The sequence below is a fragment of the Acomys russatus genome, chromosome 4 (genome assembly GCF_903995435.1).
Source record: "Acomys russatus chromosome 4, mAcoRus1.1, whole genome shotgun sequence".
Lineage (NCBI taxonomy): Eukaryota > Metazoa > Chordata > Mammalia > Rodentia > Muridae > Acomys > Acomys russatus.
In genome coordinates this window covers 66,212,065-66,237,200 of record NC_067140.1, presented here as the reverse complement: position 1 = coordinate 66,237,200, position 25,136 = coordinate 66,212,065, and the positions used below count along the sequence as shown (strand labels likewise).

At 48.8% G+C, this 25,136-nt stretch overlaps 1 protein-coding gene across 5 annotated transcripts in view; it reads right to left on the bottom strand.

The window, feature by feature from the left end:
* Positions 1–1,810: 1,810 nt before the first annotated feature.
* Positions 1,811–25,136, bottom strand: part of Ebf4 (EBF family member 4) — a 79,974-nt gene continuing 56,648 nt past the window's right edge. For 3 of the 5 annotated variants that reach the window (XM_051144620.1, XM_051144619.1, XM_051144624.1), the window contains 10 exons: positions 11,661–11,742; positions 10,413–10,751; positions 10,195–10,321; positions 8,651–8,739; positions 8,459–8,524; positions 8,192–8,363; positions 7,921–8,106; positions 4,885–5,082; positions 2,807–2,882; positions 1,811–2,606 (listed from right to left, as the gene is read on the bottom strand). In XM_051144620.1, the coding sequence (XP_051000577.1) occupies positions 2,812–2,882; positions 4,885–5,082; positions 7,921–8,106; positions 8,192–8,363; positions 8,459–8,524; positions 8,651–8,739; positions 10,195–10,321; positions 10,413–10,751; positions 11,661–11,742 (1,330 nt within the window). In that variant the 3' untranslated portion in view covers positions 1,811–2,606; positions 2,807–2,811. Of the gene's footprint in view, positions 2,607–2,806; positions 2,883–4,884; positions 5,083–7,451; positions 7,640–7,920; positions 8,107–8,191; positions 8,364–8,458; positions 8,525–8,650; positions 8,740–10,194; positions 10,322–10,412; positions 10,752–11,660; positions 11,743–25,136 lie in introns of those variants that run through there. The other 2 variants (XM_051144621.1, XM_051144622.1) reach the window with 2 other exon arrangements.

Genomic DNA, 25,136 nt, shown 5'->3' with positions numbered 1-25,136 from the left:
ACCACTGAGGTGACAGCAAAGGGCGGAAGCTTGAAGGTAAAAGTACAAAGGTGTGCATGGGTTGGAGGAAGGTGGCCACTCCAGCCAAGGAGCTCAGGACTTCAGGGAATTGCTGGAGCTTAGGGCTTCAAAGAACCGCTGCCTGGGAAAGTCTCTTTTCTTGGGGAGAAAGATGCCACAGGCTTTGACTACTTTCAGTGTGCAAAACTCATCTTAGAGAAGCCAGACCTCAGGATCTATTACTTATGAAGTACTGCAAACATGTCTAATACTTGTGTCTTCACACACACACACACACACACACACACACACACACGAGTAATGATATTTTTATTTTAAATTAAAAATCAGGTTGTGTTAGTGGGAACAGAGTGTGGCGGTCACTCTGGTAGAGGATGCTTATTTTTCTGCAGGGGAAATGAGCCGATTGTTTAAGGTTTCTCGTTTTGATGTATAATCTGTCTGGAACTGATGTGTGTGTGTGTGTGTGTGTGTGTGTGTGTGTGTGTGTGTAAGAGAGGTCATGACAACTCAAGTGTGTGTAAGTACTAGGATGGAATCACTGAGGACAGATCAATGTCATATCTCATTTTATATTGATCATGATACCCGACCAACTTGGGGGACCAGAGTGTAACCACCACCCAGTTATCGGTTGTCCCCAGTACAGATTAGAGTCTGTAGAGGCCTGCCTTTGGAAGGCTCTGCACAGCAAGACAGCCTTGAAGTTGAAAGGAACAGGCCTGGGCACAGACCTGCTTTTCTGTCATGTGGGCTTCCCTCAGGGACAGCAGGGGAGGCCAAGCCCTGAGGGCAAGGTGCCACCAACCGTGCATCCCAGGTGAAAGGAACCTTTGATTCTGTCCAAGAATACCAGAGAAAGAAGTAGACACCTCTAAGGACAAGACCAGCCCACCTGTTTTGGCAAGGATGTTTTCTAGAAGGCTGCAGGGCATGGGTTGGGAGTGGGGGAGGGTTGATAAAAACGGGGTTTCCAGACTGGGCATTGAACTCACTGGATAGTGGACTTTAAAAAAAAAAAAAATGGCTTTCAGAAGGAGAAAAATCTAACTTTACCAAGGAAGTATGTCTCAGGGTCTGGGAGTCTTCTGGGGCTCTGGGTGAGTGAATAGGCCAAGGGAATATTGTGCCATGCTCCTCTTAAACTCTTAGGTAGCTCTGGGGAGGAGGCAAGAGGGGTTGAAATGTGATTCAAAGGGGCATCTTGGGACCCATAAGCTGCCCATCAAGCTCAGGTTGGTCTTGTAGCCTCTGAAATTGGGTTTCACTTCTGGACCCCCTACACATCTTTTTTTTTTAAAGATTTATTTATTATTATACAGTGCTCTGCCTGCATATACATCTGCACACCAGAAGAGAGCATTAGATCTCATTATAGATGGTTGTGAACCACCGTGTGGTTGCTGGGAATTGAACTTAGGACCTTTGGAAGAGCAGTCAGTGCTCTTAACCTCTGAGCCATCTCTCCAGCCTGAGCCATACACACCTAGGTTAGCATTTAACGTGCTCTGCCCTAGTTCCCAACAATGTCCAACAACCCTTGTCTTGGCTAGATGGTCAGGATGCCAAGTTCGAAGTTTCTGATCATGCCTTGGCCAACACTGTTGGGATGGACACATCTAGAAAGCACAAAGCTGGGGCTAATTGCTAAGGTGATTGACTGGAAATGTTTTAAAAGCCTGAGACACAAGGTTGCCTAGGGGGGCATGGATCAAGTGACCCTCTGGAGAGCGGAGGAGCCCGTGAGAAAAGCAGACCAAGGCAACAGGCAAGAGAGGCCACGTGGCCACCTGTATCAGGTTTTATTGTTCCATTTTGTCCAAACTCGGCAGAGGGCGAGGCCACCAAGGCACAGCCAGGCTGTTCTTTGGGGCCAGCTAGAGTTGGGTGTGTGGTGGTAGGGGGACAAAATTCATGAACCATCCATTTGGGTAAGAGTTAAACTTCAGGAGGCCCTTCTGTGCATCTTCCACGCCTAAAACCCCCACAAGGAGGTGGGATGTGATCGGCATGAATGTGCTACTCTCAGAGGAAGTGGGGGGGGGGGCAGCCATTGGGGTCCAGTGGCTTGTGGGCAGCTCCACGGGAGCTGAATGGGCCTCCTGAGACTTCGAGACAGCACCTTGCTCGCAAAAGAGAAGGTGGGCTACTGGGTCAGGTGTGACTGGTCAGATGCAAACAGGGCCTCTCTAGATGACCTCTCCCTGAGCTGTCCTCTTTCCCATAGTTCCTCATTCTTGCTCATCTTACCAACATCTCTGGTCTGCACCAAAATCACTCCCTTACAGAGGAACCGATCCAGCGGGTAAGGCCCGACACCCCAATGCCTCCCTATGACGCTCTCCTTCCGAGAGCATCCTTCACAGTGCTGGGATTCTAATGTGCCCCCAAGAAAGAGAGGTAAGTGTGAGGGTCCGTGGGCATGAGGGGGGTCTTGAGCACAGAGGTGAAGGCCTCTCCCTGTGTATCCCAGAGATTGAGGTCTATCCAAAGTCCTGACCCAGTATCTGTTTGTGCTGCCATCTGGCCATGAATGTGAATCCAGGACCTCCAGCCCAGCCTCACTGGGGACAGCACCTGCAGACCTGGAAGGAGGAGGAAGAGAGAAGAAAGTCTTGAAGTGAGGCTGGCTGCAAGGGGGAAAGGAAGCCATTGCTCTCAGCCATGTTCCTCAGTCAGCTATCTAGACAGGCACGAGGGAGGAAGTCTTGGACCCCCAACTACCCAACCCTGTTAAGCCCATTCCAGGGCCAAATGGAAGAGAAAGAACCAGACAGCCACCTACCATAATTAGGAGTACGCCAGGCCCTGGAGCCCCCGGGCTGCAGAGTGGAACTTGTCAGTATCTTCAAAAGGCTGGTCTGTAGTCACCAAGGAGAGAGGGGAGTAAGCCTTCTGTAGCCTGGCGATCCTACCTGCCTGCTCTTCTCTGAGCTGAAGACAGAAGGCAGGGGATATAACATTTCCTACAGGCCATCAACACCTCTGACCTCTGGCATGTGTTTGGGGCCAGCACTACAGATGGAAAGGTGAGGGGCTCCCTTCTCTCAAGATGTACAGCCTACATGCTTGACTTCCTTACTTTCCTGACTTCCAGGCTTCTCTTTTAGACTGTCCTCTTCCTCCTCCTCCTCCTCCTCCTCCTCCTCCTTCTTCTCCCCCCCCCTGTCTGTCTCTCTCTCCCCCCCCCTCATGTGTGTGTGCTCACCTGTGCATGTACATGGTGAAGGGCAGAGGTTGTTGGCTCCACTTTATTTTAGAGACAAGGTCACTGACTAAAACTGGAACTTGCTATTATTTTCCAGGTAGAATCACTGGCCAGGGAGCCTTAGGTATCTGCCTGTCTGCCTTGGGGCTGAGGTTACAGGTGTGTTCCAATACACTCAGCCTTTGTGCGGACGTTATGTGTCCAAACTCATGCTTGCACAGCCAATACCTTGCTCACCAAGCCATCTCCAGAGCTCAGACACACCCTCTTTGGGGCCTGTGCCAAGGTGAGAAAGCAGATGGGTGAGGACCAGGGCAGTAAGGAAGAGGCGGCTTCCAGGAGCACTGCCACATACACACAGCAGCATCCTGTCTGCCACATACACACAGCAGCATCCTGTCTGTCTGCCACCCACAGGTGCCACTAGCTCCCGTCCTGTTGAGCCCTTTCCTTGTGCTGGCAGGAAAACTTGAGTTCCCTGTCTTCTCCATCTCTCACATTTTAAGCTGCACATACATCTTAAGAGACAAATCACCCAAAAGTTGGAAATAAGACCAAGAGAAGAGAGTCTGTGGCTTTTGGGTGTGTGTGTGTGTAAGTTGGGAACAGGGTCCTGCTATGTTAACCCAGGCTGGTTTTGAACTGGAGATCTTCCTGATCTGGGATTTACAGTCATGTACCATTAAGCCCAGTGAGGACTATGCATGTTTTCTTTTAAGGTCACCTTGGAGCAATATCTAAGAAATCTAACACAAAAGTCATCTCACTCTGTGTTAAGTTGATTTAGCTTGGATGAGACTTTACCCCAGCAGAGTTTGAAGGATTAATTCCTTTTCTAGGGGAAGAGGCTTCAGGAAGGTCTGAGGAGAGGGAAACTGGGTGTAGGGACCCCTATGCAAAGTATTAAAAGAGAAGCCTGTATGTCTGTAATTAGCCGAAAGTGACAACTTCATCTAGCACTGCTCCCAGCTACCTTCCCCAATGGGGACTTGCTCTACCCCACATCCTGTTACTTCTACCTCCTTCCCCACAGCCATTCTCTCCCCACCCCCATCCACCAAGTTTCTAGTGATTATTTGGGTGGGACAGTTTTGTGGGCTAACAGTATCTGCTGCCCGTGTGTAAGGAGAGAGAAAAACATTCTGCTGCCCGGGCACAGGAAGGGGCCCTGTTCTCAGTTCCTAATCTGTACATTGGGAAAAGAGAAGCTAGGCTAAGCCTTATTTAAGGCCAGTGCCCCCCTGTTCATCAGATGACCCAGCCTCAAAGTCGCATGCATGTCCTTCTGGTGGACATAGGGGAAAGGCATGCAATGTACATGGGTCCTTCCAGCTCTTAGGCTTGGGTCTTTGCTCTGAGCTCTTGAACAAGGTTAGACTATTGGGACCTTTTCCAAGTGGGATTTCAGTCTTTTTGACCAAGTGGTCAGTCGAGTAGGTCTAGACAGAGGCCAGGATACTTCAAGATTTAAGGTTCAAGGAAGTGGAGTCCAAAGGGGCGGGCCTTCTGGACCCCGCCCCCCACCTGCATAGAGCCTCTTGCTGGACACCCTCCAAAAACAACTGGTCAACGGTGTGGGGCATTGGTGACATCTAGATGGAGTAGCCCCTTTCCCTCAGGATCCAAGGCCCTCGTGAGGCAGGCTGATTGCTCACCTGGAAGGCCCTCTCTGTGGGCTCTGGGGCAGGCCTGGGATGGGGAGCTGGGTGGGCGCAGCACAGGGGCGAAGGCGCTCCTCTGTTTGACAGCGGAGATCATGTTGACGGGCGAGAAGGAGAAGACGCTGGTGGTGGGGGCAGCGGCCGGAAGGGACATGGAAGAGGCAGCCGCCAGCGGGGGGCTAGAGGGCATGACTCCGGGACGGGGCGAGGGAGGGCAGGAGCAGCAGGGAAGGCAGTGGGAGACACAACGGGGAGACAGCACCAGAGTGAGCAGCGGGCTTGGGGTGCCCCGTGGGCCATGAGTCCCGCGTGTGGGCTGTTGACTAGGCTACAGGCTCAGACCTCCCTGAGGGCTGTGAGGGAGGGTCCTAAGAAGGCCACTTCCAGGATAATATCTAGAGATAAATTGGGAGGCCCTGGGCCCTGGACCATTCCTTGCCTTTTCAGGAGTCCTGGACACCACGTTCAGGGTTGGAGATGACAGGATCAGTCCCAGTGACAACAAAACAAACAGTAGGGAATGCTCCCACTGATGGGAGATGAGAAAGAGACAGAAAGATTGGAATACCTGCCGAAAAACACTCGGATTCTGACAGGCTAAGAAATGCTTATGGGTGTGCGTTGCCAAGGCTAACATCAAAGTTCAAGGGTCACAACCAAGTCTGAGTAAGTAGATAGGAATGAAGTGTTGGTGCACGTGCAGCCTCCAGCATAAGGCTCCTCTACCAAGGATGGTAACTCACACAGGCACCCAGACCTCTTCTCTAAATGAGCACTCCCATCTTACACCTTGTTCTACTCCCTACCCAGACACCATTTCTTTCCACTTTGATCCGAGGCCCTGTCACCTCCAGTCTGGACCCTAGAAGCCTCCTGTATCCATCCACTAGGGCTCCTGTTTAGAACACCTCAGTTCCTCCTCCCTACACCATCATCTGAACCCATCTCCCTGCTTCTCACTTCTAAAGACCAGTGGGCAGGATTTTTAATCTTCTCCAACCAGGATGCAATGGACAGCAGGCACATCTTCCTGGAAGAAATTTGTGGCCTGAGAAGGCTACTTTGACATCAGAACATCCATTCATTGACCTTTGATACAAAAATGACTGTAATTGCTACCCTATTCTAAATGTCCTTAGCCCATGGCCAGCATCTCCTTGAAGAAAATGCTCAGTGATGGCTGCTGAAGCCCTGGCCATTATGGAGTGTGTAACACCAATGAATATATACATATTTATATTTTTTTCTAGACTTGCTAATAACTAATACCAAAGACCAAGTAGAGACAGATAGCCCCAGACCCTCTGGCTAGGATGATTCTGATGACACTTTAGGCACCTTGGCAAACTCAATGAGAGTGACACCCTATGCAACTGTGTCACAAAGCATCCTGTACTTCAGGGGTGAGGGGAATGGATGTGGCCCTGGGTAAGCATACTCTGAGATGGGAACGGGCCTGGGTAGAGTCTAGAGTGTCCCTGCTGCTGGTAAAGCAGGACGTAAGTGGCCCTGGAAGTTCTGATCTTGTTGAATGGGGTGACCCAGGATGGACCCTGCACTGGAGCGGCTGTCACCGCTACAGATACTGCTGTGCATCTGGAAAAGGGTGAGAGATTCACACACAAGAGAAGCCTAGAAAAAGGCTGCGAGGTCACTGCCTTGGAACCGCCGGGATGTGGAGCAGTGGGACCTGATCTCAGCTAAGTGCCAGGAGAGATGTGCTCTGGGGGGGACATCAGAAGGCACCAACCAGCCTGTGTGGACTCTGGCTTAGATGGACCTTGGGTTTCACAAGGCAAGCCAAGGTCAAAGGAAAGGTAAGATCAAAGGCCATATTTGTCGCCTGTGAGAGCATCACCCCGTGTAAGGAAACTTAGGCAGGTGACTAGACAGTTACTGTAGCTAATGATAAAAAGAAGAGAATGGGGAAGCAGAAGCGAGGGAACTGCAGCCACAGCCACAAACCCCTTCTTGGGCAGATGTCACTAGTTCTCAGATTCAGTAGTGCCCCAGGCCTTGAGACAACCTCTCTGGGGCTGGTGGATGGAGTCTACCAAGCCTAGTGCTTTATCACCATATATGTATTATAAATATCTGCTGAGTAACCACTGGTATTGCAAGGGGCTGGCAGGCAGTGTGAAATGATAACGCATGAAAATCCACTGTCCGTCCATCTGTCAGGGAGCTGCCTTAACCCACGATGACAAAAGGTAATTGGTTAGCACCTACGGTTTCGGCTGGGCCTCCAAAATCATACATTCTTTCTGAATTGCGTTTGGCTTTCTATGCACAATAACATTCAGGTAAGAGAATCTCCTAGGGCAGGGGGTGGTACTGAGAGGAACGTAAATTCAGAGATGTAACTTGTTGACTGTCTGACAGCTCCTGGCTAGGACACTCAATTCTGAATCCAGTTCTGATCAAAGGAATTCCCTCGTTTTGCCTGAACCTGAGAGGACCAGAATAAGAATGTCCTGTGGGTGGGAGGATCAAGAAACTCCTCCAGGGCCCCGCCCCGCCTCTAGCCCCGCCCCCCTTCTCCCCTGCCCCAAGGAGTGCTTCTGAAACCAGGAGCCACATCCCAGGGGCTGCCAGGCGCTGGAAGCCTGAGTCTCTAGAGTTTCCTTAGGCTTCCAGTAGGGGCCGCCAGCCTCCTCCCAAAGTCCAGGCGAAGGACCAAAAGGTTGCTGTCCACCAGGTTTCAGCACAGGTCCCCCTAATTAAGGGCGGCTTCACAATCATGGGAGGGCTAGAAGCGATGCGTACAACTGGGGTCAGCAAATAGGGCTTAAAATGCAAGAAATTTGGCCCCAGGATCCCGGGGGTCCCGAAGGTGTGACGTTAAGGTCCAAAAATCAGGGAGTGGTCATATGAAAGGAGGACTGAGGGCTCTCCATGGCTAGGCCAGAGTCCACCCGCATAAGGCAGGAACTGGAAATCCACACCCCAGGATGGGCTGAAGGCAGGGCTGAGTCCATTCCGAATTCCCAGGCTGACCCTCTCCACTTCCTGTGGGCTGGGGACACTCACTGGCGAAAGGTGAGGTTGCAGTGGAGCCATTGAGGAAGCTAGGGGATCCGGGCACTCCGAGGCCAGTCACACCCGGTGCGCCATAGCTGCCGAGGCCAGCTCCAAGGCCACTGCCGTAGCTGCTCTGCTGAGAGCCAGGGCTGGGCGCGAACCGGGGAGATGCGCTGCCGCAGCTGCGAGCATAGCCTGCGGGAGAGTGGCTGTTAGCCGAGCTGGCGGCTCGGGGCTCTTCTGGTGCACCGCAACTGAGGGCAGGGGCGGCGACACGCACCGGGCTCCGGCGTGGCGTCCCCGACGGCGATGGCCAGAGGGCTGCTGAAAGCGTTGATGCCCACGACGGCAGGGTGCGGGTGGCTAGGGGCCAGGGGTCCGAGCGGTGCAGGCGCACGCGGGGCGCTGTACAGAGCCTCGGCCACGTCTGCCGCACGCTTCAGGAGGAGCTCCTGCAAAGACAAGAACGGGGCACGGCCGGGGCAGCGGCAGGCGCGGGATGAGAGCCCCGGCCCCCAGCGCTGGGAGGCGGGCGGAGGCGCCATACCTGGTTACTGCTGGGCACTCCATACAGGGCCTCCGCCAAGTCAGCCGCCCTTTTCAGCAGCACTTCCTAGGGCAGGGGGAAGAGACAGAGGACCGAGGGGCAGCCCCTGGGGTCGCAGCGGGGGTCCTGGAGGGGCTTCCTCACCTCCTCCCCCACAGGACATCCTTATTCCCCGCCCATCACTCTGAGTACCTTGGGTAGCCTCTCGGGGTCCCCCGGGTGTCTGGGAATGACTTTCTGTAGTCTCTGGAATCCGTAGTCAATGGTAGGCTCATTTAGGGCTGGGGAGAACTGCAATATTTGGACGACGCCCTTCCCAGCGCAGAACTCACTCCACCCAACCGAGCCCATGTTACTCAGAAAAACCAGCTCCCAAATATCAGCGAGCGCCAGGCTGTTCTTCTCAGGTCCCCCATTTATTTGGTCAGAATTAACCCAACAAATATTTACTCAGCCAGGCTCTGGGCCAAGGTTGGCATCAACACACACACACACACACACACACACACACACACACACACACACACACACACACGTTTCTATACTCTTAGGGACAGGACTGGGTTTTTTTTTTTTTTTTTTCTTTTTTTTTCTTTTGTTTTTCTTTTTGCATTTGGTCAGAGCAGTTTGTTATTAAAAAAAAAAAAAAAAGACCTTAACGAGCTTTATTTATTACAGATCAGGTTGCATCTCAGCAACATGTAATTAGTAAGGTTTTCATGCACAACAAAAGGATCCCCCCCCCCCAAAAAAAAACCCTTGGGCTCCGGGGGATGCAGTACTCAGCCAATCTCTGGCTCTCTTCCCTCTTTTCCTCCTCGAGCTCCTTACTCCACCCTGGTCTCAAAGCTCTACCGGCTTCACTTCCGGTGCCAGACTTAGTTAATTTGCTTTCCTTTCCCACAAAGCGTAAAGTACATATTTCTTGGGCTTTGCTCAGGCCAGTGTCTACCTCCCTTTACTCTCTAGTTACAGCCTAGCTTAGTTCAGTACATACTCCCAGGTGTCCTCCACCTTGTAACTCCACCCACCCATTCTGCTTTTGCAGCTCAGCCTGTCCACGTTATGAAGGAGCTACCTGAGGGTATCCCCACGCCCCCATGACCCAGTGAGTGTGAGAAGAAGCCAGTGGCCTGAGCTGGAGGCAGTGAGTTAGTGTTCCCACCCGTGGTCAAACTGAAGCCAGCTTTCGTTGCATCTCCGTGAGCCTTGTGCTAACTGTTCACCAAGGCATTGTACAAAAGTGTGTGTGTGTGTGTGTGTGGTGTGTGCACTCACACACACTAGTATGTGAATTAAAATGCATCCTGGAAGACCCAAGACACCCAGGAAAGGTTCAGAGAGCACTGAGCCCATTTGAAAGCATCTTTGAGATGAAAAAAGCAAAAAGAAAAACAAAGCAAACCAAAAACCCTCCAAGAGGTTCAGAACACCAGAGTACATGGCCAGGAGGGAAAGATGTCCCCTGGTGAGAAGACTTGAGGTAGAAGTTGTTTCCAAGGAGCCAGAAACTCAGGGAGAAAAACATAGGCCAAGAGGGAAAGGGACTTTGAGTGATGACTTAGTAGGTATGTGTGGTGGTGGTGGTGGTGGTGGTGGTGTTTGAGGGTTAGCTGCCTAGGGTTTGTGGCCACCTGTAGATTTGTGTCACCCTCTGCCACAGTGTTTGGCTTCCTTGAGTTCATGTGGCTATCTCTGTGGGTCTCAGTCTCTGCATCAGCGGCCTGATTCCTTACCTGTGTAGACAAAGCGGCCAGGGGCTCCTTTACAAAACTGCTTGGACTTGTAGGAGAGGGTCACTTCTACTACCCCAGGGATGTGTCGTGGTGGCGTCTGCACCCGGATAGCATGGGGGGTGATGAGCTGTGAGAGGAGAGGGGAGGCCTGCAGGTCTAGTCCTGTGGGGAGGGCCTAGCCCTGAGACTCAGAGGGAGACTGGCAGGGGTTGGCCCACCTCGCTCCACAGGAGCACGTTGCCAAACACGACCTGCAACCCGTCGAAGAAGTTGTCTCCGATGATGATGACCGTGGCGCCTCCTGTGGTCCAGCCCTCCCCGGGGCTGATGGCCTTGATACAGGGGGTGGCAGCTGGGAGGTAGGAGAGGACCCAGGTCAGAGAACTGCACCAAGGTGGAGAAGACTGAGGCTGGCCAGGGCTGGGCTGGGAATCCTCACCTTCAGAAGGGTCCAGGCGTCGGGCCCTGCGGCCATGCTTGGAGTTGTTATGCACAAACATGTTGTCAGACACAGCCAACACGTGTCCATCCACACTAACTGTTGTGGATACCACCACCTGTGTGCACAGATAAGACCAGTCTGGCTTGGGACCCCTGAACAGGCACTGTTAGGGAGAGCTAGCACCTTGAGGTTGGTGGCTGGAAGCTGGAATTCAGAGTCCTCTTGGGGGAAGGGAGGCTCAGTTGGGTGGAGACTGTGCTGGTAGAATTGAGGGCAGCTGAACCAGGTGACACACCCAGATGAACTGACCTCTCAGAAGCTTCAAAAATCAAACGCTCCCTTGAGAGGCAGAGGCAGGCGGATCGCTGTGAGTTGGAGGCCAGCCTGGTCTACAAAGTGACTCTAGGACAGCCAAGGCTACATAGAGAGAGACCTTGTCTCAAAAAACCAAAAAAAATTAAAAAATTTAAAAAATTAAATAAATCAAACGCTCCAAAAAAAGTCAGAGCTCTCGGGCAAAGAGCACCCACTGGTTTTTGCACACATGTAAACACTATTCAGTATCAATCAATGCCTTCCTAAAGTTGGGGCACAGCATCAGTTACAGAACTCATCGACTGACTGGAGCCCCCGCTTTATTCTGGGCAGGAAATCGGTGCTGCCATCTCCCTACCCCCTGCTTTGGGAGGGGTGTGCAGGTTGGGGATGTGCTAAGGGCAGCTGTTCTCAGCTTCACACTATGCAAATTACCTGGGTCGTTAATCATGTAAAAATGTCACAATTAGCATCTTCTTAAGTGGGACTCTAATGAAGCCTCCCTTGGCAGCCAGCATAAGTTGAGATGGAGCTGCCCCGCCCCCAGCAGGCACCAGGCCCTGTGGCCCAGGGGTAGGCAGAGATCTACCCTAGTAGCATGGTCCCAGTTTCCCATTCACCTGTCAGTCAAGGGTGGATTTGCAGGGGGGGTGGGGGGAGGGGAAGGGGTGGGGAGGGAGGGGGGAGGGGGGTGGCTTCCCAAGCCTACCTGGAAGCGGCGCATGTCTCGGGGATTCCCTGCATTCTTCAAGCAGTTCTGGTTGCATTTGAGAAAGAATTTGAGGAAGAACCTGAAACAGTGAGGTCGGGAGGCTCAAGGGTCTGGGGGTTCTGTAAATAGATGAAGATGATGGCTCTCTGCCATGCCCCCTCCCAGCCCGGCCACACCCCTTGGTTGCTTACACACCAGTGCACACTCCACATGCCTACCTCAAGCTGTGTGCACACAAGTTGCGTGAGATGGACCAGACAGATCCATCACGAGGACCATCTTACTATACGGCTGCACGTAGTGCTTATTAAATGTATACTTATCCACCTTCCCAGTGTATAACCACCACAGAATGTGTCAATCATAAACTCTACAGTATATGTGTATACCTATTACTCATCACAATGTATACCTACCACATGTAGCATATACTGCCATACGCCCAGTACAAAAGCTAAGTGTTTGCCATGCATATTTTGTCATAGTCTACGGCCATCACACACAATGTATCTGTCATACAGCAATCCCTTCTCCAGATAATAAACACCACCTATACAATATGTGCCAGTTATAGGTGATGCATATGCTTTATTATTACCTACGAGATGCAGCCATAGCAGAGCATATACTTCACATATGACCTATATTCATCACACATGAGGCCAGGCGTGGTGGCGCACGCCTTTAATCCCAGCACTCGGGAGGCAGAGGCAGGTGGGTCGCTGTGAGTTCGAGGCCAGCCTGGTCTACAAAGTGAGTTCCAGTCCAATCAAGACTATATAGAGAGACCCTGCCTCAAAACAATCAAATAATAATAATAATAATAATAATAATAATAATAATAATAATAATAATAATAAAAACACGGATTGAGAATAATGCAAGCCCACATAAGTCTATGCCTATCATGTTGTTATGATCCTATAGAGTATATACATGGCAAGAATATAGAAAATAATATACCTACTTGTACTGTTTATGATTTTTAAAGAAACTCACTGAAAACAACACCCTCCTCAGCAGATCTCCCTTCCACAGGTTTTATATCCATTATACACCGGCCACATACTTACGATACACACATACACCACAGAGAAGAGATGCAGTGATTCGCTTCTTCTTCTTCTTTACGTGTAAGAATTGGTTTTTAAAAGGCACAGTGCACGCTGGGAAGAAGCTACTTTATGTACAAACATATGGGCACTTGCCCCTTCAGCCTTCCAGGTAGTGGGTGGGAAGGCCTGACACCGCCAGTGAGGGAACCATGGACAACACTCCAGCCACTGTACGTGCAAATAATGTGATGTGCGCCTTAGCCCTGGGAGGCCCTGAGAGCATTGCTGGACATATCCTATACTTGTAGAGGGCAGGGCTCAGTCCAGGGAGGGTCTTGACATGCAGCACAGCTCCCTGAGTTCTCCTGACAGTGTTCCCAGTTTACTTGCACTTATTTAGGAGGCATTTTCACCATGCTGTGTATTGTAATAAGTAGCAGACAAGAGTCTAAAATTAAGGTGATATTTGGAAAGAGTACACAGTGCAGCTGTCTATATACTATTTCTATATGTTTATTTCTATATGTTTATCGCTCTTTAAGACAGGTCATGGTATAGATGCCTAGAGCCTCATAGTCCTTATACATGTCCCACACACATATGTGTAGAGTATCAGCTCCCTAGACATGCAGAAATCAAGCTGCTTTATTAACTTTCAGTACCCAGCATGCTTTTATCAGGAGCCAGAAGGAGGGAAATATCTCAGATTGGGACACAGTCCCTGTGCGGAGGGGATTAATGCTAACTTGGATATTATGATATGTGTGTGTGTGTAGGTGTGTGTGTGTGTGTGTGTGTGTGTGTGTGTGTGTGTGTGTGTGTGTGAGAGAGAGAGATGGGCCCAAAAGGTACTTCCCTAGTATCCACACTTGTTCACGGAACCCAACTCCCATACCTGTAGAGTTGAGAGGAGGGTTTCTGGGACGTGGATGAGATGTGAACACCGAGAGCAAGTGCATGCTTGGTTAGCTGACGGGTATGAGCCACTGTACCGTGGTTTTCAGGAAGCATCTGACCAGCTGCATCCAAACAGTTTTGGTGGGCCCACCACTGTGCTCCCTTAAGTCCTCCACGGCACTGAACCCTTTGGAATGTGTTTAGTCTCAATCTGAGGTGCACTGCAAGTATGAAGGACATATTGGATTTGAGCACTTAGGAAAAACGATTATAAAATAACTCATGAGTTAGCTGGGTATGGCAATGCATAACTATAGTCTCAGCACTCCGTGGGTAGAGGCAAGAAGATCAGAAGCTCAAGGCTAGCCTCAGCTATACAGTGAGTTTAAAGCTAGCCTGGGCTACTCGAGTAGCCCTCCAAAAACCAAACCTCAGTTACTTTTGTTTTGATCACATTGGAATAAAAATAGTTTAGATACATACATTGGATTAAGGAACATACATTATCAGGCCAGGCATGGTGGCACACGCCTTTATTCCCAGCACTTGGGAGACAGAGGCAGGCAGATTACTGGGAGTTCAAGGCTAGCCTGGTCTACAAGGCGAGTCCAGGACAACCAAGGCTACACAGAGAAGCCGTCTCGAAAAACAAACAAACAAAACAAAACAAAAGGAAAAAGAAAGGAAAGAAAAAAAAAGAAAAGACATTATCATAATTAATTTTGTCTCTTTGTTATTTTTTGAGACAGAGTTTCTCTGTGTAGTCTTGGATGTCCTCTGCCTCCCTAGTGCTAGGATTAAAGGCATGAGCTACCTATTCTTTTTTTGGTTTTTGTTTTTTTTCAAGACAGGCTTTCTCTGTGTAGCCTTGGCTGTCCTGGCCTCACTTTGTAGACCAGGCTGCTATTCTTTTTTTTTTTAAAAAAACAAGTTGTAACTAGAAAGTCTGACATGTAGCCTGCATTATATTTATATTAATTAATACTGCTGTAGAGTGTTGTGTCAACAACAGTGCCCAAGAGTATCGGACCCTCTGGGGAAAACGACCCCTCCTTATGCCTAGTGAATGGGGCCTCCACGCTGTAAGGTTAGGAGCTGCCTGAAAACAAGCTGACAAGATGTAAATGATATATTGGAAGAGGTAAATAATTTTTGTTTGGTAGAGAAAGTAGTGTGAACGTTTGCAATTTTGTTGTCCTGTGGGCATCATATAGCATTGCATCTAACTTGGTAATCCTGTGCTTGCTTCTTCCTTCCTTCCTTCCTTCCTTCCTTTCTTTCTCCCTGAGACAGGGCTTCTCTGAATTATCTTGGGTGTCCTGAACTCTCTTTGTAGACCAGGCTGGCCTCAAACTCACAGTGATCCACCTGCCTCTGCCTCCCTAGTGCTAGGATTAAAGACATGTGCCACCACGCCCAGCTTAACCTGGTAATCATATGCCAGCCTTTTTCACACAGTCCCTGCCTTTCCTTCCCTCCCCCACCTCTTTATAGTTATGTGTACATTTCTTAGTTTTCTTTGAGCCAGTCAGTCATCCGATTGGTTACAGAGAACACCAACAGATTCCCAGTGGTGGTCTTTCCACATTTGAAGACTGAGCTTTGGCATAAGTGACTATGCCACCTGATGTCCCTGCCTCCCAGGGCTGGTCAGGAGAAGGAAGATGGTGAAATAAGAGACTGGGAAGGATGGTAGGTGGCAAGTTCTCTAACCCATGTCTGGAGAGGTCAGATGTGGAGACTGGGAGCTGGGGGAGGAGGGTTCAGGAACCTGGTGGGAAGGACAGCAGCTGCAGGGAGACAAATACACATGGGGACATTAGAACCTGAGCACCTATAACCACCATCGGGGACCTGGGGCAGGCAGGCACGTTATTGTGTATATATAGGTATACACATTATATTAAGGATTTGTGAATCCTTGCTCATCACGAAGGAAATACACTTCACCCCTAAAGCTGGAAAAACATTGGGTGTCTTTTGTGCAGCACTCCTTGCCTCTGGCTCCCCGGGGCTGGAAGGGAACTCAGAAACAGAGGTTCTGTGAGGGGCCACAGGCTGGGAGGGAAGAACCAAGCCTATAGACCTCAGTAGGGCAAGCATGGGACCAGACCCGGTGCCATGCTCACTGGTGGTGACAGGTATCTCTGGGGGACACAATTGCATCTGGATCTCTAAGAAACGACGGTAAAAGGAAAGGCCACATTCCGGGAGCTGTCCTTGGAATTACTGGGAGGAAACACTACAGATGCAAGCATGAGATGAAAAGAAAGTGCTTCCTAGAGGAAGCAACACCAAAAACTCCAAAGCAAACCCAGACGAAGCAATTATTTAGTGAATGCCTGAGACTGCTCGGCCCATCACTTCTCAAACTTCTGAGGTGGTGTGTAGGTCTGTAACTGCTCCTAGCGTACAAACAAGGGTCAAGGTCAAGCAAGAATAAAGGTCTGTAACTGCTCCCAGTGTACAAACAAGGGTCAAGGTTAAGCAAGAATAAAAAGTTACACAGTCTAGTAAAGTGGGGCTGTGAACTCAGGTCTCTTGGGGCTGCTGCTGACTGTCAAGACTCAAGGGTTATCCAGCCACTGGGTGGTGAGGCAGGATTCTTCAGCCCTGAGAGGCGTCCTGTGCAGACACCATGAGAACCATTTTGTGTTATTTCCATTTGCCTGTAGTTTTAAGCCTTTGGATGTTGTGACTGTGGCTTTCAAGAATTCTAGATTACAAACAATGGAACAATAGCAGGGCGGTGGTGGCGCCTGCCTTTAATCCCAGCACTTGAGAGAGGCAGAGGCAGGCACATCTCTGTGATTACCAGGCCAGCCTGTTTACACAGAGCTACATAGTAAGACCTTGTCTCAGAACAAATGAAGCAAGCTCCAGGGTGTCTCAGAGGCACGCCTACCTTCCTACTGCTAGACCTGGTCTACTCCTATTCCTAACCATCTCTCTGAAGACTTCCTATTCCTTTGAATAGCAACAGCTCACAATGACATTAAATTGGTGCTTCTTCCTCAGCAGAACCTGCCAAAGAAGCAAGGCTGGGTTGAGTCAAGAACAAGCACTGGACTCACATCTGACCTCTTAGGTGGGCAGTGCTGCTGCATCAGGACAATCTTCCCTACTACCTATCAGCACAGTCTTCTTCCAAAAGAAACGGTAGATGAGGAAAGTGTCTGGGCAGCCACTGTTAGATCTAAGAGCTCACAGGGGGTAGAAAGCAGCGAGGGGTGAGCTGCTCTTCTGAGGACAGTGTCCAGGGGCAGCTCTTGCCTGAACCCCAGTGTCCCGCAGATAGCCTGACTGTTGGCTGTTAAAGGCCTACGGCTGCCCTATTTATGAATCCAACCAAAAGCATGTCCTCCCTGACAGCAACCCATGGCCTATGATGGTTTGACAGTCACAAGATAGTTCAATCCTAGAGGCCTTCATACTTCCGCATCCCAGGGCATCGGGGCGTTTGACTTCCTTGCCAATCTCTTGCTCCTGCCCTACCAGGTCCCCTTTACTCTGTCGCCTTCTCAAATAACCCACTTTCACAAGAATTCCATCTCACTGTCTACTTCTAGAGATTCTGATAAGAGCTCAGGACACACCGCTGAGGCTTTGTTTTGGCCCCCCCCCCCCCCCCCCCCCCGCCTTTCCTCCTCTAACCCATTCTTACTTACTGAAGGCTGAAATTATGGTGTCCACTTTCAAAGTGAAAGCTATTTAGCAACTCAAAGACCAGGGCTGAGGGCCAAGTGGGGTTCACCTACAGGCCAGCCAGAGGCACAGAAGACAATGTCTAGATTTCAGTTGCCATCTCATTTCCCCCAGACTGATATTCACTAGCCACACACAGCTACTGAACCCTTCACGTATAGTGTCTGGGGTTTTAATATTTAAAACCTTATTTCATTTTCACTTATTTAAAGTTGTTTTCACCTGTAGCTTATGGCTGCCGTATTGGATTGTGCAGATCTAGAAAGAGATTGTTTTTTAATTAATTTATTTTTATTTTGTGTGCATCGGTATTTGGTCTGAATGTATGGCTGGGTGAGGGTGTCAGATACCCTGGAACTGGAGTTACAGACAGTTGTGAGCTGCCATGTGGTTGCTGGGAATTGAACCGGGGTCCTCTGGAAGAGCAGCCAGTGCTCTTAACTGCTGTGCTCTCTCTCCAACCCCTAGAAAGAGATTGTAACGAATGCTGCACAAGTTGGGAGTAAGGTGTTCAAAACAATGGCGGAACTCATGAAAAGTCTTTGGAAAGAAAGCAGATTTGGGGCAAAGACAGCAGGAAACTCCAGAAGCATTTCTAAGTACAAGGTGGCACTACAGCCTGGGATGGGGAAGTGGGTAGGATCCTCTGTTAACTTGTATCCCAAAAGCCTTGTATTGGAGCTCATTAACCTCCACGGCAGAACAACACCCAGAGCGATGCATTCCTTGTCTGCAACAATCCTCCCCAACTCAGGACCGTACTACAGAGGCTGAATACCCTTACTGCCCTTATTCATCCACCCCAGAGGCTGAATACCCTTACTGCCCTTATTCATCCACCCCAGAGGCTGAATACCCTTACTGCCCTTATTCATCCACCCCAGAGGCTGAATACCCTTACTGCCCTTATTCATCCACCCCAGAGGCTGAATACCCTTACTGCCCTTATTCATCCACCCCAGAGCACCGATTGGACATATTTTAGCATGCCAGTCACAGGGGATCTAAGGGCCATCTAGAGTGTCTCCTCTGCTGCTATTGTCGGAAGTTCTGGGGATTGGATCTGGGGCCTCGGGCATGCTAGGCAGGTGCTCTACCACTGAGCTCCAACCCCCCACCTAATTCCTCAGGCTGGTCTTTGAACTTGTGACCTTCTTCTTTCAGTCCCCTGAGTAGCAGGGACTACATGCCTGTGCCAACAGGTCTAGCTTCTGAACAATATTTTAAATGTCTTACAATACATTAACAAAGATAGAGAAACTCAAAAAACCAAGGACTGGCACAACACAGTCGTGGGCGAGGCAGGATAAGTTGGCAAGCATTTCTTGTAGGAGCCACTTGTTTTGTCCGTCAAGGTTGCAAGAGTTTCTATTGCTCACCACTGCTTTTGAGTATTGGGTTTTGGAGGACCTCAGAGAGAGGCACAAGGCAAAGGGAACACAACTTTTCAGAGTAGTGGCACAAACGGCACACTTATCCAGTGGTACCTGAGGGCAGCTATAAGGCACAGCCTGGGGCTGGGTTTATTTCATGTGTGATTTGGACACTGTGGGTAAAGGGAAGTCCTCACCAAGTCCCTTACTGACTGTGACAACTGGAAGAGCCAGTTTGATTCCAGAGAGAAAAGATAAGGCCAGAGTGAATGGGGAGGTAGCTGAAATAGTTGAAGGCTTGCATGGAGGTGGCCCAGTCTTCTTCCTGAACTTGGTGTACAACAGCAGTCAAGACAGTATCTCCAGGGTCGTAGCCACCTGACAGGCCTGGACCTAGTCTCCCCACCAGGATCCCCAACTAAGGTAGAGGTGGCTGCTGTGCAGATGGGTTGGGGGACTATAAATAGCCAGGGCGCATACATTAGCATGCCAATGCACCCGCACCCCATCCTCTATGCTAATGGCCCACCATGCGCCTGAACACCTTCTGTTCCCCTGCATGCATTTGCATGCACAATTAGCATAATCTTGTATAATTAATGAACAGCGTCAATTTTAGCTCCTAAGTAATTTGATTAACATGTTGATGGGGCACTTACTAGGCTCTCCAAACCTCAAGGCTGGGCATGGGGCCTGAGGAGATGGGGAGAGGGGGTGGAGAGACTGCTAAGAGGTCCTCAGCTGTCCATGAAGAGTTGTGGGGACCCCACTTTTCCTGAATTGGGCCTGAGGGGAAAGGAAGTGGAGAGGCTGATAATTAAAGACCTCTGGATTCTTCATATGGAGTTGGGGGACCACTGGGGTATAGTGACAGTGGCTGATCTTAGCATTTAACGTATCTGTGTCCATATGAACAGAGGCACATACATTACATCTGGTGTGTGCCCCTAGCCTGGAGAATCTCATGCGAATGCAAGATGTTCCACCCTAACTCACTTCTCACAGAGAAAGAGGGTGAATTTGTGGGTAACTTTGGGGGTAGAAAAGAGAGGGGAAGACTTTAGTGGTAAGTTCCTCAGCCACGAGGGTGAGAAGCTGGGCTCTCTGAAGTACAAGACTTTGGCAACTCCTGTTTATGAGCTAGGTGGGAGGGAGGGTGGGGGGTGCTGGCAAGTCCGTCTTCTGCAAGGTGCCAACTAACCAAGTAAAAGGAACAGATAGGAGGCTGGATATAGTCCCTTTCTGTTTAGAGACAGACATACACTCTTCCAGGCCTAGGAAAAGAGTCCCAGCCAAGCCAGAGCATGTGCTAATGGCCACCATTCTCTGCTCATCTAAGACCAAGGTTAGAGTCAGGAAGTTCTTGACTGTGACCAAAGTTCTTGCTGCCATCTAGGCTCAGGTGCCTTTACCATCTAAGATAATCACCAGAGGCTGAGTGAGAGGCAACAGGTAAGAAATGGTGCTGTGGCAGGCAGTGGATGCCTGCATCTCAGTCAACCTCTTCTTCACATCATTTCTCCTTCCCTCCCTCCCTCCCTCTCTCTCTCTCCTTCTCTCTGTGTACCTGCTTGAAGAGGCCTTCAGTGTCATTTTTTAGGTGCCGTTCACCTTGTTTATTGAGACAGGGTCTCTTACTGCCAAGAAGCTTAAAAACTGGGCTTGGCTGGTCGGCCACTGAGCTCCAGGGATCTGCCCTGCCTCTGCTTCCCCAGTACTGTGAGACTGTAAGCATGGGCCTTCAAGCCCAGCTCTCTTGTGCCGGCTCTGGGGATTGAACTCAGGTCTTAGTGCTTGCACAGCAGGTACTTCACCAACTGGGATATCTCCCAGCCCTTCTTTTCCTTAGCATCCCTACCAAGGGGGCAGCCAGTCAGCTCCATTTCACCAACTAGAGACTGAAGCGCAGACTAACGAGGCGTGGCTCCAAGACATATGGCCAACGATCAAGGTAGTTTGAACTCCAACCCCAAATACCTTCAGTGGTGCTTTTGAATGAGACGGCCCCCACAGGCTCATGTATTTGAATGTCTGGTCTGCAGCTGGTGGACTGTTTAGGAAGGATCAGGGGGTGTGGCCTTGTTGGAGGAAGTGTGTCACTGGGAGTGGGCTTTTCCATTTCAAAAGCCCATGTCAGGCCCCAGCTCTCTGCCTCCAATTTAAGAATGAGACACAAGCACTCAGCCACCTCCTGCCCCGTTCCCCACCATGATGGCCATGGACTAACCTGAAACTGTAAGCAAGCCCCCAATAAAATAACTTTCTTTCTTTTTTATTTGTTTGTTTTGTTTTTTGAAGCAAAGGTTTTCTCTGCATAGCCATGGAACTCACTCTGTAGACCAGGCAGAGATCCCTCTGCCTCTGCCTCCCAAGCGCTGGGATTAAAGGTGTGTGCCACCATTCCTGGATAAGATGGGGTTTTTTTGATTGGTTGGTTTTTGAGGCTTTTTGTTTGTTTCTTTGTTTGTTTTAGTTTTTTGATACAGGGTTTCTCTGAATTATCTTGGCTGTCCTGTACTCACTTTGTAGACCAGGCTGGCCTCGAACTCACAGAAATCTGCCTGTTTCTGCCTCCCAAGTGCTGGGACTAAAAGGAACGGGCCACCACGCAGGCTTGGCCTCCTGTAATTTCTGAGGGGAGAGTTGCCCCGTGTCCTTGGGGAGCAGGAGCTCCTTCAAGATGCTTGTCTTTATAACTGATATTTCAGCCCATATGATTCCAAGGACATATAGAGAAATTTTTTTTTAACCAAACTTGTTTTGTTCTTCTTACCTCCTTCAAACACTCTGAGCTGTGAAAAGAATTAGACCACCATGACGGCTAGAGTATTCTTAAAATCCCAGAATGCTCTCCAGTTCCTCTTTAGACTTTTATCTGCATGTCCGTCTATTTAATGTGCATGGGCAAGTTCTACATGTACGTCTGTGCATTATGTCCATGGAGGCCAGAAGAGGGAATCAGACATTCTGGAACTGGAGTTACAGACATTTATTAGCTGTGGGTGTTGAGAATTGAACGTAGGTCCTCTGAGAGACCAACCAGTGCTCTTAACCGTTGAGCCATCTCTCCAGTTCCTCTCAACTGCTTTGCATTATGTGGTATACACAATTAAGTTGTTTTCAAGTTCACTGATTTTTGTCATTGTTGTTATTGTTGTTGTTGTTATGAAATGTTTAAGTAATTAGATTTTGGTCTGTTGAGGCTTTCTGGGGCTATTCATTTGTTTAGATTACACACACACACACACACACACACACACACACACACACACACACACACTTATAGTGCCTGCCTCACAGCAGGTGCTGCTCGGGATGGAATCAAAGGTTCAGGAATGACGTAATGGGCCCTGGGGCTATGGGTCAACTGGCAAAGCTTTTGTGCAGCAAGCCTGAGAACATGAGTTCAATCCCGAGAGCCCACATTAAAAAAACAAACAAACCAAAACTTGGTCTCAAAATAACAAGCCAAAGGGGGGAAGTGGAGAGAGAGCACTTGTTGCTCTTGCAGAGGACCCAGTTTCACTTCCTAGCACCTACATGGTGGTCCACAACTCTAGCTCCAGGGACTCTAATGTCCTTTTCTGATCTCTGAAGGCACCAGGTACATATGTGGTGTGCATGCAGGAAAAAAAAGTCAAACACGTGAAATAAATATATAAAAATAACAAGGTGGACTGATCTTGAGGAATGACACTTGAGGTTGTCCTTTGGCCCCTCCATCATGTATACACACACACACACACACACACACACACACACACACACACACACACACACACACACACACCACACACACACACACACCATTCTGATAAGATGAGTGTTGGTCCAAAGTCCTCAGTCACTTTTAACAGGTGACACTGTAAAGTTTAAACTCAGGCTAGAGCCTGTGTTCCCACAAAGCAATAAAAACACTGGCAAAAATAGACACAATCAACTGTTTTTCATTTGTTTGCTGCTGTTGTTCTTTTTTGAGGCAGGTCTTAAGTAGACCAGGCTAATCTTGATCTTACAATAACCAAGAATGACCTTGAACTCCTGACCTGCCTCCTAAATGCCGAAATTACAGGTTGTGTAACACCACGTAGAGCTAACATTTTCACAACTCTTAAAATTAACAATTTTCGTAGCATTTATTCAAGAAAAATGTCTGATTTTCGTAAGTACAAAAAGCTTGGCAGTGTTTAGCCCTCTCCTGCTCACCACAGCTTAGCTCTATAACTATGGGAACTGTAAGATCAGCCATGGCAGCAGCCAGAGAGGAGCAAGCTGGGCTAGGAACCTCTGACAAACTGCATTCCCCAGCAGTTATCATCAATGACCAGTCCGGTGGCCCCTAACAGCCCTATCCACAGAATTTATTTCACCCAATCCAAAGCTTGTTCTACGATAAAAAGCCTCCCATACACAACGTTTCACAGTTTGCTGCTGGAAGCAGCAACACTATCTGGGGAAAGAAAATCTGGCCAAAAGTTTTTAAAGGAAAAGGATGGGGAAGTAAGATGTCTACAGAGGCCCCTGAGAAGTTCCAGCACATTCTGAAGGCCGTAGAAAGCCACGCTTGTTGTGGGGGAAGGGCACAGACCCAGGGATGGTGTGCGCCCCAGTCTCATCTCATCTCTAGCTTTCTGTTCACTGCTCATTGCTAGAGCAACAAAGGTGTGCCCCGACGCACACAGAGCCTTCCAGCGAAGAGCGGGAAAGCCAATTTAATTGAGTTGATCACTAAGACAGTACCAGAAACTTTTGGTAACCATACATCATAGAAAATACAAGCTAGAGAACTGATCCAGAAAAGTTAAAGAACAAAACAAAAAACCTACAAAAAAAAAAAAAAAAAAAAAAAAAAAAAAAAAAAATAGGCAATAGTAACAAAAACAACCATTAGAGGATATGATTTTCAGAGGTTCTGCATTACTAAAATGTTTAGTCTGTTTTAACAAACAATTGTGATGTGTGTAAGATGATAGGAAAGTGAGACCCATATATAAAAAAAAATAAACCAACCAGTAAGACTGTCCCATGTTAGCCTTTCTAGACAAAGAACTTAAAACATTATTTTTTTAATATTATAGAACTAAAGAAAACCATGTACAAAGAATTCAAGAAAAGTATGAGAAAGATATTTCATTCCAAAAATACGCCAACAAGGTAAATTGTTTTTTAAAATGTTAATTGTGGAATTGCAAGGACATGATTGAAATGAAAAAAAAAAAAAAAAGTAGTTCAGGTGAAAGAAAAACTAGTAGTAAACTTAGATCAAGGCCAGTTGAGATAGTTCAGGAGAAAAATGAACAGAATAAACAAAGGTTACGGCACATCATCAAGCACGTATAATATATACAGTGTATTCTCTCTGAAAGGAGAAAAGAAAGGGGAAAGGTTAGAAAGAATGTTTGAAGAAATAATGGCCCAAACACCCCAAATTTGATGATCAACTTTATTGAGCACATCCAGGAAGCTCAGAGAATTCCAAGCAATAGTCAGAGACTCCGCAGACGCGTCAGACTCAAACCATCGCAAGGCAGAGATGGAGACAACCTAAGAAGCAAGCTGAAGAAATAGCTTCCCATGGGCAAAGGCCCTCAGGAAGATTAACCCTTGACCTCTCATCAGACAAGGTAGCAGCCCACGGACATGGAGATGACGTGGTATGCTGCAGGGAAACCAGCTACAACTACCAGCAAAATTTCTACTTCAGATATGAAGGAGAAATTGAGATGTTTTTAGTAAACGAGAACATTAACAAAATTGCCATGGAGAAAATACTAATAGGAATCCTTCCATTTGAATTGAAAAGACAGACAGCAGTAGTAATTTAAATTCCCACAAAGGAAAAAAAAAATCAGGTAAGTACAAAAGGTAGCACACGCACAGCCATTTGTTTTCTACTCAATTTAAAAGACTGGTGTAGGATTAGGGGTTACAGTAATGTGCATATATGTGGGAGTGGGGTTATAAGGAAGACCCTGCTGTGGGAGCAGGAGTTATAGGAAGCCCCTGGTGTGCACACAAGGGCAAGGGTTATAGTAACACTGTACAGTCTCTCTCTCTCTCTCTCTCTCTCTCTCTCTCTCTCTCTCTCAGTTTCTCTCTCTCTCAGTTTCTCTCTCTCTCTCTCTCTCTCTCTCTCTCTCACTCACTTTAGACAGGGTTTCTCTTCATAGCCTTGGCTGTCCTGGACTCACTTTGTAGACCAGGCTGACCTCGAACTCACGGCAATCCACCTGCCTCTGCCTCCCCACTGCCCAGCTCTTTTCTCTCAGGTCCAGGCTCCTCTCTGCCTGCCCCTCCTGAGTGCTGGGCTACACATGTGCTCCGCCACAGCTGTGTTACGTGAAGCAGAGCATCAGACCCAGGGCTTCAGGCATGCCACTGGACCACGTCATCAGCTCTCCTGCAGTGTTAGACTACAACTATTCTGAAAACAGTAGGCCTTA